Source organism: Ctenopharyngodon idella, chromosome 15 (genome assembly GCF_019924925.1).
Source record: "Ctenopharyngodon idella isolate HZGC_01 chromosome 15, HZGC01, whole genome shotgun sequence".
Lineage (NCBI taxonomy): Eukaryota > Metazoa > Chordata > Actinopteri > Cypriniformes > Xenocyprididae > Ctenopharyngodon > Ctenopharyngodon idella.
Window position 1 is genome coordinate 34,347,735 of NC_067234.1, and position 19,987 is coordinate 34,367,721.

Below are 19,987 nucleotides of genomic sequence, written 5' to 3' on the forward strand. Positions count from 1 at the left end.
TTGACCCCGCCTCCACTAAATCACACGAGCTAGGAATACCTGATCCACTTGGTCAACTTTACTGTGGTAAACGCTACACAATGACAAGTCGAAATTGTTACAAGCCCCTCTTTTAATCTAGGGGGTGGGAAGAGGAGTGTAACAAAACAAAACAAAAAAAATAACGTGGAGAGAATGAGAGAACTGCCGTCTCCAGGTCCCAGGGCAGATACAAAATGCTCAATAACACAAGATTTATAGTAATCAGCATCCTTAGAAATGCTTTGAATAACTTAGAACGTCAGTGGAGAAAGCCAAATAGTTCTTTGAAACATCATAATATACATCATATACATAATTCACCTGCTATATTGCTAAATGTACCCAATTTTTCATATTAACGGAAAAATATACCAGGATAACCTGGCTTCTCTTGAGACCCCCTGCTTCACAGCATCATTAATGATATGCTAAAGCCCTCCCGCATGTTGACGGGATTGGTTACAACATGTTTGTGATGTAGAGAACAAGGGCGATTTCAAACTGTGTTTTTGAGACTGCATTTTGAAACTGCAGTTTTAAGGAGAAAATACTCCACAATGTTGTTGATTTATTAATTTGCACATGGTTTGTCTTAAAGCATATTAAAAACACCACATAGATATATATATATAAACAACATTAAAAACCTGATTTTCACCACAGGGGGAATTTAAATTTTCTTAGCTGTAAACAATGAAGAATGGACACCAACCTATTTGTTCCTCAGTATCTTCATGTTTTATTCTGGATGGTTCTGGATCACTCATGTCTTCAATCTCCACTTTAATAAACTCCATCTTTAACCGTCACACAGATTTCAGCTGCTACACCTGGAGTTTGTCCTTCTCTTGTAGGATGATGTGAATATTCCCAGTATTTATTGGTGAATTGTTGTGGGAGGAGCTTCACTGCAGGTGTGAACTGTGATCACTGTGTGATACTGACGCCCACAGGACCACATCTGAAAAAATCAAAGACAAGTTACTGAATTTATACTGGATTACTTTAAAGTGCCCCATAACGGCATTTTAAAAGGTTCTTCGTTTTGTTTCGGAGTCTCCTGCAATAGGTTTAACACTTTAATCACCTCATTTCTCAAAGAGTCTGAAAACAGTTTGTTTGAAGTTTCTGCCTCTCTAAGCCCCTCTTTTCTATGAACCTGCTCTGCTCTGATTGGTCAGATGGCCCAGTCTGTTGTGATTAGTCTACCTCTTACAGTGCACATCGGACACCAAACGGCCATTACCTGGATTTGCCGACGACTCGTTTCGGCAGTTCAGAATCAATTCCTTCTTTAAGGAGACAATACCATTATTTGTTCTGCACTTTGATATTTGCAGACCTTTTTTTACTTTCACAGCTATATTACACACTGCATGAAAGTAATATAAAAAAAAAAAAAAAAAGCATAATAGGAGCACTGTTCAGCAAACGTATTGTGCCTTTAATTCAAAGTTAAAATATAGAGCATTTTGATGTTCACGTATTAGTAGTGTATAAAACAGCTCTATAGGAAGGTTGCTCATTTTTATGCAACCCAGGATATTATAAGGATGAAATGAGGCACAGTTTACATTATTCAATTAATAACTAAACTAATTAAAGGTCTAACATAAGACAACAGAAATCTACTTAAATATGCAGTAAGCGATTTCTGAGAAATGATGTTGAAAGTGGATCGGTCCGAGCACCAAAACACTCCAGCAGTAAGGGGTGTGTATATAGTCATGATGGGGGAGTTGCCTGTGTTACATAGCAGTGTTTCCCATTAATTACATAGTACTTAATGGGACTTACATAGTATTAATAACGTTTCTAGAAACATCTTTGCGAAGACGATTCAGAAGAATTACAATTCCATTCATCAACATAACGGCACTCTGTTCATATCAATCGTTATAATGTGATTTTAACAATATAAATAAATTATATGTTTTTAATATACTGCTCTCCAGTCAAGGATGGAAATTTCAAGATATGTGGGCAAAAATGATCCTGAATAGTTCGACAATGTGACACTAGCTTATGGAAAAATAGAAATACAGCGGTTACCCCTGAACACAAGCAGCGCTGCGCTTAAAAACACTATATTAGGCATCATACTGAGGAAGGTGAAAAGAAAATGCCATCGAAACTTTTATGAAGAAAGTCATTTCCCTTCAGATATACATTCAAATAAAAACTCTTCAGATCTGCACTAATCATGTGAATGACCTCTTTTAATATCGTTCTTAGTAATTCTTACAACTCAAAGTTACTTTATAGATATCTGAAATCTGCATGCAAATGCACATATGTTAAGCCTCACCCTAAATATTTTATTAACTAATTCTACCTAGGAAACTGTTGCCATCTGCCACTTTGTCTGAATTCTATAATAAAGGTCCTGTATGTTTAGGTCATCATATACTGCTTTATAAAGAAGTTATTCAAAAATGTAGCTTTTTGTCCTATTCTATATCATAAAGTAGGATAATGTTGAAATGTGCATGCTGTGGGTTAAATTGTGTTTGCCTTCATTCCAAAACGAAAAATTTTAAATTTTAAAACAACTATTTAGCAGAATATCACCATCACGGAGTAAGATCCTCTTGCTAAACACTCCCACCTTGTGAACAATTACATTAATGACACGAGTAAACCTGCATCGATACACAAGGCACAATCCATATAAAACCTAATGTATTAATTAGTACATGTTAATACCAATTAAACTTGTAATAACTTAATCTATAAAAATCCACCTTCAATTTTTTTTTATGACTGTTTTTGCCTTGATTCTTAAGTATTATTCTTGTCCGTAATGCGTTTATTTGTACTTCACATTTTTGACGTATAATTTTTTCATTCTTCTTCACTCTCGTCTTTTCAAAATGTATATTAAATAAAATCAGAATAGCAGTTTTCGGTTCTCTATCGTTATTGAACAAACACTCCAGTTGGTCCATTTTGCAACATGATTCAATTAAAATCACAGCTACATACCTGGCATACTGGAGAGCTTTTACCACACATAAATGCACCCATATGTCATTTTATAATTCCTGAAGTAGCTTTTCTCTACATGACAACAAAAAGCAGCAGACTACAGTTGTTAGCAGTTAGCATTATCAACAAGACGCGTTGGGGCGGGGCTCTGGTGTAGGACTGGAGATGAGTAAATTCAGTTTCACGTCACACAACAGCAGATTCGACTAGGAGCGGGTACAGTTCACATAGCTCATCTGAAAACATAATTGTGACTAGAAATGTATCTATTTACTTCTGCGCGTGGGTCTTAAATAGTATTTAGTATAGCCAAAACGTATTTAGAAGTTAGATTTTTTTTTAATGATGCAAAAAAAAAAAAAAAAAATATATATATATATATATATATACAGTTTACATATTTATAAAACACAAAATTTATAACCAATGCACCCATTGTCAACAAAATAGAGGAGAAAAAAAAATTGCTAATGGGGGAGGGGCATCAAAAGGAAAGGGGGAAGCATGGGTAAGTAATTAATTTATACATGAGTTACATTATGCAAATTAAAGGCATTGCAAATTTAGGTTGTTAACTTGCTTTTTATTTACTGAAGATAATAGAGTTCTCATTGATATTCCATCAATGAGTTTCTGGTCTTCACACAGAGAATTTCATCAATCATAAGCTTTTTCAGACTGATTTTTTTTAAGCTTTTCACCAAGCTCACAAAATTAATCTAGATCATGGGTGTCCAATCCTACTCCTGGAGAGCCAGTCCTGCAGAGATAAGCTCCAACCCCAATTAAACACACCTGAACCAGCTTATCAAGGTCTTTCTGGGCATACTAGAAACAAACCCTGTGTCCAAAATCTAATATTTCTTACTATATAGTATATGAAATACAGTACGCCAACTGAGTAGCATTTTAATGAAATAAAGAGGCAATCATTTAATTACATTGTACGTTGTACGTTGTTAAATGAAAAAGAAAAAAAAAAAAGTGTTCTCTCTGTGGCTTTCAGGTTTCAACAAACATGCTGTGTGCATAATGATTATGAAATAATGCTTTTAACACTCACTGCAGTGACCAGTGACCAGTAATCAGCGGAAAATAGAGCTACTTGTGCTCTTTTTTTCACATTCCACAAACATTGCAGTCCTCACTTGCAATATTTTTTCATATGAGTTTAAAGGCTTGATAAACATTTAAACTCTTGGAGGGCAGTGGTACGGCTTCTCTCCAGTATGAATTCGCTGATGTTTTTTCAGGTTTCCAGAACAAGTGAAATTCTTGTCACAATATGAGCACTTGTAAGGTTTTTCTCCAGTATGAATTCTTTGGTGCTGTTTCAGACAGTCAGCTCTAGTAAAGCTCTTCCCACAGTCACAACCACATATGGGCCCGGTTTCACAGACAGGGCTTAGACTAAACCAGGATTAGGCCTTAGTTCAGTTAGGGTATTTAAGTAGCTTTTATGAACATACCCTAGAAAATACATTACTGCTGTTCATCTTGAGAAAAAAAAAAAACAATGGCACTGACATATTTTAAGATATTTCAGACATTTTAGTCTGGAATTAGCTTAAACCTTGTCTGTGAAACTGGGAGATGATCTTTCACTTCATTATGTGTTTTCTGGTGCAGTTTAAAACTTTTCAGCCATGAAAAACTCTTTCCACAGAGAGAACACACATAAGGCTTCTCACCTGAATGAACTTTCAGGTGTTGTTTTAGATCTGATGATAAAATAAATTTTGTATCACACTGATCACAGTTAAATGCTTTTTCTCCAGAGTGACGGAGCAGATGAATTCTGAAACCTGTTGAATCTTTGAAACTCTTCTCACACTGAGTACAGTGGTACGGCTTCTCTCCAGTATGAACTCGCTCATGTGACTTCAGGTGTGGAGACTGAGTGAAACTCTTGTCACAATATGAGCACTTGTAAGGTCTTTCTCCAGTATGAATTCTTCGGTGCTGTTTCAGATACTCAGCTGTTGTAAAGCTCTTCCCACAGTCAAAGCACACATGATCTCTCACTTCATTATGTGTTTTTTGGTGCAGTTTAAAACCATCCATCCTTGAAAAACTCTTTCCACAGAGAGAACACACATAAGGCTTCTCACCTGAATGAACTTTTAGGTGTTGTTTTAGATTTGATGCCGAAATAAAATCTTTACCACACTGATCACAGTTAAATGGTTTTTCTCCAGAGTGAATGCGCAGATGAAATTTGAGGCCTAATTGAGAAGCAAAGGTCTTTCCACACTGAGTGCATGTATACGGTTTCACTCCAGTATGAATTCTTATGTGTGTTTTAAGGTTTCCTTTGCGACTGAAACTCTTTCCACATTGAGGGCAGGTGTACGGCTTATTATCTTTTGTTCTTTGAATTTCGATGCTCTGCTTTTCCTCCTCCACTTTATTCAGTTCATGTTTTCGCGGTTTCATCTCCATCCAGTCTAAAAAGAAAAAATAATGTGGTTAAAACTCTGATTTAACAGAAGAAAGCAACAGAGTATCAAGTATCAGATCTTTGATGTGTTTATTTTCTTGTCAATCCATTTAAAATATGGATGACAACAGCTATTTAAGATTATGAACATTTAGTTGCATTTTATTTATCATTTATGTTGAATTGAAAAATCTGAAACCAAATCTGTTGAACTGAAGCTTCGATACCTTAATGTTTCTCGGCAGTCAACAATGAAGAATCAAGAATGGACACCAACCTATTTGTTCCTCAGTATCTTCATGTTTTATTCTGGATGGTTCTGGATCACTCATGTCTTCAATCTCCTCTTTAATAAACTCCATCTTTAACAGTCACACAGATTTCAGCTGCTACACCTGGAGTTTGTCCTTCTCTTGTAGGATGATGTGAATATTCCCAGTATTTATTGGTGAATTGTTGTGGGAGGAGCTTCACTGCAGGTGTGAACTGTGATCACTGTGTGATACTGACGCCCACAGGACCACATCTGGAAAAATCAAAGTTAAGTTACTGAATTGATGCTGGATTACTTTAAAGTGCCCCTGTTATGCTATTTTAAAGGTTCTTCTTTTTGTTTTGGAGTCTCCTGCAATAGGTTTATCACTTTAATCTTCTCATAATATCCATTGCAAATCACATAAATTCTCAAAGAGTCTGAAAACAGTTTGTTTGAAGTTTCTGCCTCTCTAAGCCCCTCCTTTCTATAATCCAGCTCTGCTCTGATTGGTCAGATGGCCCAGTCTGTTGTGATTAGTCTACCTCTTACAGTGCACATCGGAAACCAAACGCCCATTACCTGGAATTGCTCACGACTCGTTTCGGTAGTTCATAATCGATTCCTTCTTTTAGGAGGCAATACCATTATAATTATACCATTATAATAATAATGAATTGTAATATTCCTGCCTCCTTGGTTATTGTAGATATCTTTTTGTTACAGATATTTTGCCAATGTACTTAATATAATGCATTGTAAGGTTGCAAAAACTAATCAATAAAATCCTTAATAATCGATAATGAGAATCATCAACAATAAATGTTATTATCGATTAGTCGCGTCTGCCTACAGTGCATGGAAAAATTCTGCCAGTCGCGTCAAATTACAGCACTGAATAACGCATTTCTATGGACAAACTGCATCTAAAAATAGTGGAGGAAACAGAATGAGCTGCTGTAGGGAAAGATACGTATTCACTATCGGCTATATGTTTTCATAGCATTCACTTTGCATGTTTGTTTGAAGGACAGCATTGGGCAGGATGTAAAATAGTGTTTTTTGTCAAAAAAATAAAAAAAATTGAGCTTTTTATCCGACTAATCGAAGAAATAATCACCCAACTAATCGATTATCAAAAGAATCATTGCAGCCCTAATGCATTGCTTATGCTTACAATGTTATTATTTCTTTTGTTTCTAATAAATGCCTTATACTGTGTTGGCAGAGATGTATAGTAATTGTTAGTTATGTACGTGTGAGAAAGGAGGAGCAGAGAAGTATGTGCATTTGTGTGTGTGTGTGTGTGACTACTCCTACATCCTTAATAGTTAATCAGCCATCTTGGTAGAGTTTACAGGAGTTCAAGGATATGAAATGTTGGACAGCTTGCACCTGCGAGGCCTTAATCAGCCATCTTGGTAGAGTTTACAGGAGTTCAAGGATATGAAATGTTGGACAGCTTGCACCTGCGAGGCCTTGAGAAGGGTCCTGGAAACTTTGGGAAAGTAACAACTTACATCAGGGGTGCCCAACCCTGTTCCTGGAGCTCTACCTACCTGCAAAGTTTAGCTCCAACCCTGATAAAACACACCTAAAACCCCCCCACTTTAATATTATAAAACGACAAGAATACTTTTTGCGCGCCAAAAATAACAAAACAGCGACTTTATTCCACAATATCTAGTGATGGGCGATTTCCAAACACTGCTTCATGAAGCTTCGAAGCTTTACGAATCATTTGTTTCGAATCAGTGGTTCGGAGCACCAAAATCCCGTAATTTCAGTAAACGAGGCTTCGTTACGTCGTAAATGTTTTGAAACTTCAATAGTTCACGTGACTCTTGCAGTTTGATACGCGCTCCGAACCACTGATTCGAAACTAATGATTCGTTAAGCTTCGAAGCTTCATGAAGCAGTGTTTTGAAATCGGCCATCACTAGATATTGTTGAATAAAGTCGCTTATTTGTTATTTTTGGCACACAAAAAGTATTCTAGCTGCTTTATAATATTAAGGTTGAACCACTGTAGTCACATGAACTGTTTTAAATATGTTTTAGTAGCTTTCTGGGCATTGAAAGTGTTAATTATCTTGCTGGCGATGCAGGCCTCACTGAGCCATCGGATTTTATCAAAAATATCTTAATTTGTGTTCCGAAGATGAACGAAGGTCTTACAGGTGTGGAACGACATGAGGGTGAGTAATTAATGACACAATTTTCATTTTTGAGTAAACTAACCCTTTTACGGACACGCTAAAGTGCATAGAAGTGGCTTTTTTTTAAAAAATGGCGGGTGCCGGTTTTTCGCGTGCGTTTGGCCAATCAACATTCACTTAAGTTACTGGTAGTTCCTATAGTGCTGGGTCCCTCTGAAGTGGGAACTAATTTAGTTCTCCCAAAAGTTGTTCCTAGATCCTGCGGTGCGAACACGGCGAAATCCGGATACTTCAGTCAATATTTCTAGAAACTATGAAAAGGTTCCTCCGGTGCGAAAGCCCCTAAAGAACTATGAGTTGATTGCCTCTTTGGATACTGATATGTCATTATACATTATATATATTTCACGTTTTTTGTGTATATTTACATTGTTCTTTACTTTTTTCTTTTCAAAATGTATAATAAATAAAATCAGATGAGCAGTTTTCTGTCATAACTGAATAAACACTCCAGTTGGTCCGTTTTGCAAAATGATTTAATTAAAATCACAGCGCTACATACCTGACATGCTGGAGAGCTTTTACCACACATAAATGCATCCAGATGTTATTTTATAGTTCCTGAAGTAGCTTTTCTCTTCTTGACAAAAAAAGGCAGCAGACTACAGCTGCTGGCAAGCAGTGACCACTAGCATTATCAACAAGACGCGTAGAGGAGGGGCTCTGGAGCTGAGTAAATTCAGTCTCACGCCACACAACAGCAGATTCGATTAGGAGCACAGTTCAGATATTTAAAACATCGAAACTGAAACTAGTCGAAACTGAATTAGAAATGTCTCTATTTACTTCTGCGTATGTGTCTTAAATAGTATTTAGACTAGTCAAAGCGATATTTAGAGATATCGTTTTTTTTTTAAGAAACACTTTCATTCAATGCTTCAGGTGTGTTTGACTTGTTAGATTTTTTTATTATTGATGCAAAAAATACAGTTTACATATTTATAAAACACAAAATTGAACAACAGTGCACCCATTGTCAACAAAATGCAGAGAAAAAATAAAAATTTGCTAATGAGGGAAAAAAGAAAGGAAAGAGAAACAGAAAACAGGTGGGTATTACATCAGTTAGATTATGCAAATTAAAGGCATTGCAAATTTAATTTGTTCTACTTGCTTTCTTATTTACTGAAGATGATAGATTTGAGATTTTTTATAAATTATTTCAAAAATGGTTTGTTGTTTGGTGAACTTGCATTTGTGTTGTGGATATAAAATTTGCAAAGAAAATGAATTTATAACAAAGCTATAATTTTCTTTAGCAGAGTAAATTCATAAAAATATAATGTCTTTATGGTTACATCTTGCAGGATCTTAACATTGATATATATGCCAATACTTTTCCAAAGTTGTCAGTCCCAAAATAAATGAAAAAAAAAAAATGTTGTCTAGTTCTTCTGGTGCAGCTTCACAAGATCAACAAAGTGAGTGGTGTGGAAGAAAAGCAAACAAAACTTTGGGACAATACCAGCAACACTGCAAAATGGAGAGAAATAGTCAGAAAATGGAGCTGAAAAGATAATGCTCTCATTTTGCCAATGCGTTTCAGGCCTTTATCAGGGCTAAAAAATTACAGGTGTACAAAGCTCATTAAAATACAAACAAGGACACAATTTTAACTGAAACAATGAAAAAGGCAGATGGTACGGCATCCACCAGTCACATCACGTCAAGTGAGTGATCACATATCAGACCAATAGCCTCTGTTCTTATGGTAAATTTCTAATTAACATGTTCAAAAACAAAATAAATTAAACGATACAATGACAAAAAAATTAAATTTATGTACTTTAACATCTCTCAATGTGAATTTACAAATATAACAACAATCACATACATATAACTGTTAATTAACGTACACATTTAGAAAACTATTCATAAAAACCCATATAAAAGACCTATTAAATGTTTGAAAGCATAAAATGTGTTAATTTGAAAGATACTTTGTTTAGTTTATTAGTGAAAAAATATTTTTCTTTTTTGATAGAATGTAAAACCCCTCCATGTGAGAAGTTTGCATGTTTCGATGTTCACATATTCTTGTTCAAGAAATTACAGTGGCTGTAGCATTTTATCGTGAAGAAGTGACCAAATATTAAAGATTAAATCAACATTTGAATTAAATGTTGTTTGGCTATGGCAAGCCGTTTTGACTTTTATTAATTCTCAGGATATGAATTCTTGATATCAACGATTCAATTTTTGATATCAAGAATTACATTTCCACTAGTAAAAACTATAATTCTTGATATCTGTAATTGTATTTTCACTAGTGAAATGTCACCATAGGCTGCCATTCAAATTCAGTTGTTGATATCAAGAATTGACTATTATGGCTGCCATTTATGCCTTTGATGCTGATGTAATGCATTTTAATAATTAAAGAGAAAATGTATATTTACTTATAAATATTGTATTATATTGTGTGTTGTTAAATGAAAATAATAAAAAAGTGTTCTCTCTGTGGCTTTCAGGTTTCAACAAATACAAACCCGATTCCAAAAAAGTTGGGGCACTGTACAAATTGTGAATAAAAAGGGAATATTTTATTCACAATAGAATATAGATAACATATCAAATGTTGAAAGTGAGACATTTTGAAATGTCATGCCAAATATTGGCTCATTTTGGATTTCATGAGAGCTACACATTCCAAAAAAGTTGGGACAGGTAGCAATAAGAGGCCGGAAAAGTTACATTTACATATAAGGAACAGCTGGAGGACCAATTTGCAACTTATTAGGTCAATTGGCAACATGATTGGGTATAAAAAGAGCCTCTCAGAGTGGCAGTGTCTCTCAGAAGTCAAGATGGGCAGAGGATCACCAATTCCCCCAATGCCTGCGGCGAAAAACAGTGGAGCAATATCAGAAAGGAGTTTCTCAGAGAAAAATTGCGCAGAGTTTGAAGTTATCATCATCTACAGTGCATAATATCATCCAAAGATTCAGAGAATCTGGAACAATCTCTGTGCGTAAGGGTCAAGGCCGGAAAACCATACTGGATGCCCTTGATCTTCAGGCCCTTAGACGGCACTGCATCACATACAGGAATGATACTGTAATGGAAATCACAACATGGGCTCAGGAATGCTTCCAGAAAACATTGTCGGTAAACACAATCCACCGTGCCATTCGCCGTTGCCAGCTAAAACTCTATAGGTCAAAAAAGAAGCCATATCTAAACATGATCCAGAAGCGCAGGTGTTTTCTCTGGGCCAAGCCTCATTTAAAATGGACTGTGGCAAAGTGGAAAACTGTTCTGTGGTCAGACGAATCAAAATTTGAAGTTCTTTTTGGAAAACTGGGACGCCATGTCATCCGGACTAAAGAGGACAAGGACAACCCAAGTTGTTATCAGCGCTCAGTTCAGAAGCCTGCATCTCTGATGGTATGGGGTTGCATGAGTGTGTGTGGCATGGGCTGCTTACACATCTGGAAAGGCACCATCAATGCTGAAAGGTACATCCAAGTTCTAGAACAACATATGCTCCCATCCAGACGTCGTCTCTTTCAGGGAAGACCTTGCATTTTCCAACATGACAATGCCAGACCACATACTGCATCAATTACAACATCATGGCTGCGTAGAAGAAGGATCCGGGTACTGAAATGGCCAGCCTGCAGTCCAGATCTTTCACCCATAGAAAACATTTGGCGCATCATAAAGAGGAAGATGCGACAAAGAAGACCTAAGACAGTTGAGCAACTAGAAGCCTGTATTAGACAAGAATGGGACAACATTCCTATTCCTAAACTTGAGCAACTTGTCTCCTCAGTCCCCAGACGTTTGCAGACTGTTATAAAAAGAAGAGGGGATGCCACACAGTGGTAAACATGGCCTTGTCCCAACTTTTTTGAGATGTGTTGATCCCATGAAATTTAAAATCAACTTATTTTTCCTTAAAATTATACATTTTCTCAGTTTAAACATTTGATATGTCATCTATGTTGTATTCTGAATAAAATATTGAAATTTGAAACTTTCACATCATTGCATTCCTTTTTTATTCACAATTTGTACAGCGTCCCAACTTTTTTGGATTCGGGTTTGTAATTTATATTTCTTTATTGTGTGTTAGATTATTTCCCAGTGTGCCTCATTCTCAGTCCTTTAATTGATTGTTGAAGGAACAATTACTCAGCCGAGGGAGAACGTTTGAGCTTTCATCAAGGTTTTATTGTTTTCCTGAGTTTTCTTATTGAATGAAATCATTTTACCACCACTAATAATCTACCTATATTTAGGTAGATTATTAGTGGTGGTAAAATGATTTCATTCAATAAGAAATATACATTACATCAAACTCAATACAGAGAATAACAAGTCTATATATGGCAACTTTCTAGCATGAAAGCACTATTATTGGCCGGATCCTGCGTCAGCATCATATGCATGCGTCGTGCTGCTCACGTGTTTAGCTTCGGCCAATACCGAGCTGGCATTTGGACGTAAACAAGGAAGCCTGCACTGAGTTCACTACATATGACAACGTTTCAAATTGTTGAATAAAGTCGTTACTTTTGTTTTGTTTTTGCACACAAAAAGTATTCTGGTCTCTTCATAACATTAAGGTTAAACCACTATAGTCACGTTAAATATTTTAACCATGTTTTTAACAACCCTTCTGAATGTCAAAAGGTGCAATGACGTTGCTGCCTACGTGTGGATCAGATACCTTTGGATTTCATCAAAAATATCTTAATTTGTGTTCCGAAGATGAACGAAGGTCTTACGGTGTGGAACGACATGAGGGTGAGTAATTAATGACAGAAATTTCATTTTTGGGTGAACTAACCCTTTAAGGTAATCCTAGACTGAAGTGCATATTGGAGCTTTTTTAACTGAAAGCAACTTCTACTGGTATATCTTAAAATATGTCCCATTGTTTTGTCTCAAGTTGCACACCAGTAATGTTTTTTTCTAGGGCATGTTTATAAAAGCTTAAGTAGTGTTAAAAATTGCTCTGCACAAAATGAGCCAGTGTGTTATATGTGGTGTGTAATAGACCATGTACCATTGGACGCTCTGTGCCAGAAAGTCCAGGTCCACTTTTTAATTTACAATTCAATTTAATTCACATTTGTTTGAATAGCGCTTTTCACAATACAATATTTTAGTCTTTTTAGACTTTTTACTCATGATTTCACACCATTTCTTGCAGAACTCAGGATCTCCTCCACCAATCGTGGGTGCCTTTTGGATTCTCAGACCTCTGGGAATTCGACTTGCTCTCCAGTATTCACTAAGAGTTGAACCATGCAAAGTATAGCGGATCTCTTTCTCCAGGAGGTGCTTGTAATGATTCATAAAATTTTGAATTGTTTCTGAGTGAAGGACACTGATTTCAGCTCTAGGAAAAAGGATATCTTCAGAATCTGCAGGATTGTAGGTAAAGGTTGTTGCTTTGGAATCCGTAATTAGGTTGATCTCAGCAAAAGACGACATCTTGACGACAGCACTGAGGATAGCAATCTGCTGAAACGTCTGCTCATGCTCCTCTGTTTTTAACTCACTTGCACTTTGCACTTTATTGCACCATGCAATTGATAAAATAAATTTTGTATTTTTCTAGACTTCAGTCTTTTTTGGATTCAGTGTGCGGTCAGCCATTTTTTTGTTTTGTTCAACTTTAGTTAGTGTGTAATGTTGCTGTTTGAGCATAAACAACATCTGCAAAGTTACGACGCTCAAAGTTCAATTTCTTTTACAGAAAATTTTCTTTCTTTCTTTTTATCTTTATCTTTCTTTATTTTCTTTTACTAAAACAAATGGCTGGTAGGGACTACAACGAGCTTCTTCCCAGGTTGGTGAGATCACAAACCCTAAAATTTATATAAACCACGCCCCCAAGAACACACAACAAAGGGGGTGAGGCCATGTTGGGCTGCTTTAGAGAAGAGGAAGAGTTGTTGTAGTAGAGTGTTGTTGCCGTCATTTTACGGTGGACTGCTTCACAAACGAGGGTCAATTCAACACTGGATTTGCACAAAAGATTAACATGACGGCACATGCTAGTGGATGAGTTGAATCAACTCCACAGCAACTACATAAATTTATCCACTAACCATTCAGAAACGTCCAGTTTCATTCTAAAAGTTGTAACTTCTTCCTGAGTCTCTCCATCAGTGTCGACTCCGGTTTGAACAATGTAAGGCTGAACACCGTTACTCACAATCCTCATTTTGGCTGTGTGAGATTCTCCAGCTTTGTTGTTGTTGAGTGACCAAAGCACAAGCTGTTAAAGCTCCGCCCTTTTCTGGAGCAGCAGCTCATTTGCATTTAAAGGGACACACACAAAAAAAAATTGTTTTTGCTCACACCCAAATAGTGGCAAATTTCTGGACCAAACGAACCGAGTGAACCAAACTACAAGTGTAAACACACTCTACTGTCACTATCACAACACAACGAGAGTTCATATTAGACAGCTGTTCTACGATAGAAATGTTATGCTGCGTTCATACCGAACGCATTTTTGACATTTTAGACATACGAATAAGAGTGAATGCACATTTTAAAATAATATATTTTTAAAATATATCCTCACAATCAGGACAATCTGGTAAGTTATAAAAAACGGTCTTTACTCAATTTGAGCTATATATATATATATACATATTGAGACTACAAGCTAGCTAAAGCTGGCAAATTGATCTTATTCGCTGTAATTTACAACTATTTTCCCGCTGATGAGTTGTGTTTATTAAGAAGAAGTGTGCAGAAAGAAGTGGAAGAGTCTGGGACACATAAAGGAGCGGGAGAGCCCCTCTCATGACGCGAATTCGCGTCTGTTGTGAAGTCAATTTCACGTGCGAATGAAGCGAGTAAACTAAAAATGTTCAAGCGTCCAACTAGACGCGTCTGACGCGAATTTGACGCGCGATTCGCGTTCGGTGTGAACGCAGCATTAAGCACCCAAAAGTAATAAACTACTCAACTTTTTATGAAATTTCGCCATTTTTTATTCATGTTATTCATAAATGAATGTGACAAGACAAGAACCGTTTGCATTTTTGACATTTTAGACATACGAATAAGAGTGAATGCACATTTTAAAATAATATATTTTTAAAAAGACTAAATTCTTTACTTCATAACTACAATTAGACCTAGAACTTCTTTCACCATTCTTACATATTGTCCCCTTAAATGGCTTTTAAATCATTTAATTCTTTAATTCATTTACTATTATTATTATTTAATAATCATAAAGGTAGGTGCTGGTATGTGCCCCCAATCACAAAAGTGAAACTTTGCCTATAGTTTTTCTCCAGTATGAATTATTTGGTGCTGTTTTAGTTGATAAGCTCTAATGAAGCTCTTCCCACAGTCACAACACACATGATCGCTCACTTCATTATGTATTTTCTGGTGCTGTTTAAAACTTTTTAGCCATAAAAAACTCTTTCCACAGAGAGAACACACATAAGGCTTTTCACCTGAATGAACTTTCACGTGTTTTTTTAGATGTGATGATGAAATAAAATCTTTACCACACTGATCACAGTTAAATGGTTTTTCTCCAGAGTGACGGAGCAGATGATTCTTGAGATCAATTAAATATGTGAAACTCTTCTCACACTGAGTACAGTGGTGTGGCTTCTCTCCAGTATGAACTCGCTCATGTATTTTCAGGTGTGCAGACTGAGTGTAACTCTTGTCACAAGATGAGCACTTGTAAGGTTTTTCTCCAGTATGAATTCTTTGGTGCTGTTTCAGATGCTCAGCTCTGATAAAGCTCTTCCCACAGTCACAACACACATGATCTCTCACTTCATTATGTATTTTCTGATGCATTTTAAAATCATCCATCCGTGAAAAACTCTTTCCACAGAAAGAACACACATAAGGCCTCTCACCTGAATGAACTTTCAGGTGTTGTTTTAGATTTGATGACGAAATAAAATCTTTACCACACTGATCACAGTTAAATGGCTTCTCTCCAGTGTGAACTCTTATGTGTACATTAAGGTTGTCTTTTTGACTGAAACTCTTTCCACACTGAGTGCATGTATACGGTTTCTCTCCAGTATGAACTCTTATGTGTGCATTAAGGACTCCTTTTCTTCTGAAACTTTTTCCACACTGAGTGCATGTAAACGGTCTCTCTCCAGTGTGAACTCCTATGTGTGTCTTAAGGTTCCCTTTTTGTGTGAAACTCTTTCCACACTGAGAGCAGGTGTGCAGCTTATTAGCTTTTGTTCTTTGAGTTTTGATGCTCTGCTTTTCCTCCTCTGCTTCATTCAGTTCATGTTTTTGCGGTTTCATCTCCATCCAGTCTAAAATGAAAATACTATGTGGTTAAAATAAGTTCAAGTGAACTCTGATTTAAATGAAGAAAGCAACCGAGTATCAAATACCAGATCTTTGATGTGCTACAGTTTAGTTCTGCCACTTTCTTGTTAATCCATTTAAAATGTGGATGACAAAAGCTACTCTACATTATGGCCATTTAGATGTATTTTCTGTAACGTTTATCATCCAATCTGTTAAACTGAACTTTGTTACCTAAATGTTAACAACGAAGAATCAAGAATGGACACCAACCTATTTGTTCCTCAATATCTTCATGTTTTATTCTGGATGGTTCTGGATCACTCGTGTCTTCAATCTCCTCTTTAATAAACTCCATCTTTAACAGTCTCACAGATTTCAGCTGCTACACCTGGAGTTTGTCCTTCTCTTGTAGGATGATGTGAATATTCCCAGTATTTATTGGTGAATTGTTGTGGGAGGAGCTTCACTGCAGGTGTGAACTGTGATCACTGTGTGATACTGACGCCCACAGGACCACATCTGGAAAAATCAAAGATAAGTTACTGAATTTATAATAGATTACTTTAACAGCAAACACATATGGGCCTGGTTTCACAGACAGGGTTTAGATTAAGCCAGGATTTACGCCTTAGTTCAATTAGGGCATTTAGGTGCTTTTTATAAACGTGCCTTGGAAAAAACATTACTGGTGTGCATCTTGAGACAAAACAATGACACCGACATAGTTTAAGATGTGTTAGTGGAAGTTGCTTTCAGTTAAAACAGCTCAAACATGCATTTTAGTCTGGGACTAGCTTAAGCCTTGTCTGTGAAACCGTCTTTAATTTAGTTCAAATATAAAGCATTTGATGGTTACATATTAGTAGCGTATAAAACAGCTATAGGTGTTATTTGATATTTTAGATTTAGATATTTTGCAAACCTCCTGACAAAAATATAGAAATTATTGTCACAGATTTTTATCATAGTAATATAATATTTTATAATAAATGCTTAGACCTTTCTAATTATTTATAGTCATAGGATTTAAATTCACACTGAATGCATTTATGAATGTAAAGTTTGTCTCAAAATCGTGATTAAAATCGAAATTGATTAGATAGTTTTTTTGGGTTTTTTTGTCCATATCGCACAGCCCTATGTGGAAGCCAGTAAATTTATGTGCAGGCAATAAAAACAGACGAGGATGCAAAAAAAAAAGAGAGCAAGTTTTTAAACATTTATGCTACGAGCCCTCGTGTTTTGCTTATATGTAGAGTTTGGTCTTTGCTTGTATATGTTCTGGCGCATCACTGTCCTTCCACTGACTACCTTTTATAACTTCGGGTTGTAAAATCTTTGAAGTGACTCACAAGAGCACAGAAATGTGACTAATGTTGCTCTAGAGTGGCGTAAAAGTCAAATGAATCCCAATTTGACTGTTCAGAGGTCAGATTGATTTAGGACCACATATGGAAGTGGCCCAAATCGGAATTGAAAAGATCAGATTTCATGTGGTTTGTGCCATTCATTCACTGTCATAAGAAAAAGAAATCTGTCACATGTGAGCGGGAAAAAAAAAACTGATTTGGGCCACATTTGCCTGCAATCTGAACGCAGATTTTAAGAATTGTTAAATGTTAGAAAATAGTATTATTAAAAAATATATGTATTTCCCGTGATCCGACAGGGTGGACAAGCTGTCAATCTGGGTGGGCCTAGGCTAAATTGATAAACAACACATAAATTATTATATGTAATGTTGTTATATGAATAAAAACGACAAACAGGCTGAATGAAAGTACAAATTTACTCTGACAGAAGCTCAAAATGTTATGGCTCTGTTATTTTGTTAGACTATTAATTTGTTAATTATCACATCGGTTACATGATACAGAATGGATAGACAGTTTGGTCAATGCTTCTTCATACGATTCACTAAAGAGCTTGAATGTCTAAAACTCTCTCCATTAGTACGGCTTCACTCCAGTATGAACTCGCTCCTGTGATTTCAGTCAGTGCAGACACACATTTGTCACAATATGAGCGCTTGTACTCTGGAGCTGGTTAATGTTAAACTCTGTAATCTGAGAAACATCTCTCACCAGCAGACTGGAAATATACGGCATCCGGAGAAAATAATCCGCGTCTGGCTTTCATTCACGATTGTTAACAGCGTCGCTTTCAGCTTCAACTGTTGAAAGTTTCAGCGCTCGCCTCGTCTCTCGCGTCTCTCTTCTGCGCATCCTCAGTGCGCGCGGTGTCATGTTTCTTAAAGGGGCCGCAAATTATACCAGTGTAAGGTTAGTTCACCCAAAAATTTAAATTCTGTCGTTAACTTATTACCCTCATCATGCCGCTCTAGTGAAAACAGTATATTTTGTGAATAAAAACGTAATTGTTTTTTTGTGCACACAAAGGGTTTGTGCTTCTTCATAAAATTGAGGTTAAACCACTGAAGTCACCTGGATTGCTTTAATAATGTCTGTCCTACCTTTCTGACACCATGTCCTAACCAGACGCGATGCGATTCCAGCGACGAGCAATTTGACTGTCCACACTAGACGCGATGCGACAATGAGAAGCGATAAAATCAATCAAAAACCACAGCCAATCAGAAGAGAGTGTGGGCGGGCTTTCACGGCAAGATCACAGCAGACACAATGAAATGGGCAAGTACATAGTAAAATTCATAAATGTTACACAATTTAAACATTATTTAAAGTACATACGGAGTGACTGAACCAATCTTTGTCATAGAATACACTTGTTTGTTCGCATTGAGTTGACAGTTTGAACGTTTTTGTGCCCATTTATTTATTTTCAAGATCTGAGGTGAATTAGCCAGTGTTGTTTTCATTACAGCTAAAAAGCTGGGAACACAGAATGATATTCAAACTCACGTTAGACGCTTTTAACATTAAATAAAGCACATAAACAGTACCTGATATTATCATTGCCATATTTTGTGTTTCGTCGCGGAGAAATAGAAACCGTTTCTAAAATAGAATATTCGCGTGTCGCCGTCGCGGCTGGTTAGGACAAAAACTCAGATTAACATGGAAAAGATACCTGTTATCGCTTGTCGCAGCATCGCGTCGCATCTGGTTAGGACACACTTGTGAGGCTTGAAAGTGGTAGTTGCGCAGGCTGTCAGTGAAGGGACACAAATCTCTCAGATTTTATTAAAAAGATCTTCATTTGTGTTCTGAAGATGAATGAAAGTCTTACGGATTTGGAACGACATGAGGGTGAGTAATTAATGACAGAATTTTCATTTTTGTTTGAACTAACCATTTGAATTAAAATGAATTAGTTGCTGAAACAAAAAAAAAAAAACGTGTTTTTATTTATTTTTTTCCAAGGCAATCAATTTGCCTGCTTTTTGAAGTAAGGCTAACTAATTAGATTAAGCAGCGTATATGCAACATGCCTAACCTAGTCAAAGTTTAGAGGTGTTAAACAGCCCTTCAGTAGTGCTCTCTCACTTGCCAGAAGACATCAAAACTCGGAAATAACACTTTGAACTCGATAACATCTCAATCCGAACAGCTGAGTCTTTAGCCATTTTCAAAAAACTGCTATAAGACACATCTTTTTCGTCAGCAGTTGACCCAGTAGTATTAGCACTTACTTTATGTGTGTGCGGCAGTCATCCATGAGGGGCTGCTGCTTTACTTTCATTGTGTTTATTTTATAATTAAAGTTTTTTGAAACATTAACCGGTTCCCGCCACCTTCTTCCCTGAACAACTTACCTCATTACATTGGTGACTGCGTACACGCATAAACAAAACATAACGGAAAGTCC

The 19,987-nt window shown here is 36.4% G+C and overlaps 3 protein-coding genes across 13 annotated transcripts in view; all 3 read right to left on the reverse strand.

The window, feature by feature from the left end:
• Window positions 1-18,429, reverse strand: part of LOC127495722 (zinc finger protein 420-like) — a 137,129-nt gene extending 118,700 nt beyond the window's left edge. Inside the window, exon 1 of one of the 4 annotated variants that reach the window (XM_051862840.1) lies at window positions 18,283-18,429. The gene's annotated coding sequence lies outside the window, so the exon portion shown is untranslated. Of the gene's footprint in view, window positions 1-3,006; window positions 3,155-8,423; window positions 8,631-16,468; window positions 16,518-18,282 lie in introns of those variants that run through there. The other 3 variants (XM_051862844.1, XM_051862827.1, XM_051862825.1) reach the window with 3 other exon arrangements.
• The window catches only part of LOC127495732 (gastrula zinc finger protein XlCGF7.1-like), a 100,168-nt gene that overhangs the window by 67,718 nt on the left and 12,463 nt on the right, over window positions 1-19,987 (reverse strand). For 5 of the 6 annotated variants that reach the window (XR_007925173.1, XR_007925175.1, XR_007925174.1 and 2 more), the window contains exon 3: window positions 734-982. The exons of the other annotated variant lie outside the window; for it this stretch is intronic. Coding sequence is in view for 2 of the 5 variants with exons in the window: in XM_051862927.1 (XP_051718887.1) it covers window positions 734-818 (85 nt within the window). In the remaining 3 variants the exon portion in view is untranslated. The remainder of the gene's footprint in view (window positions 1-733; window positions 983-19,987) is intronic. 6 annotated transcript variants of the gene reach the window in all.
• The window catches only part of LOC127495745 (gastrula zinc finger protein XlCGF7.1-like), a 28,547-nt gene continuing 12,461 nt past the window's right edge, over window positions 3,902-19,987 (reverse strand). The window contains exons 3-4 of one of the 3 annotated variants that reach the window (XM_051862974.1): window positions 5,727-5,975; window positions 3,902-5,456 (exon numbers count right to left, since the gene is read on the reverse strand). In XM_051862974.1, coding sequence (XP_051718934.1) covers window positions 4,561-5,456; window positions 5,727-5,811 — 981 coding nt within the window. In that variant the 5' untranslated portion in view covers window positions 5,812-5,975 and the 3' untranslated portion in view covers window positions 3,902-4,560. Of the gene's footprint in view, window positions 5,457-5,726; window positions 5,976-14,877; window positions 16,201-16,468; window positions 16,718-19,987 lie in introns of those variants that run through there. The other 2 variants (XM_051862976.1, XM_051862973.1) reach the window with 2 other exon arrangements.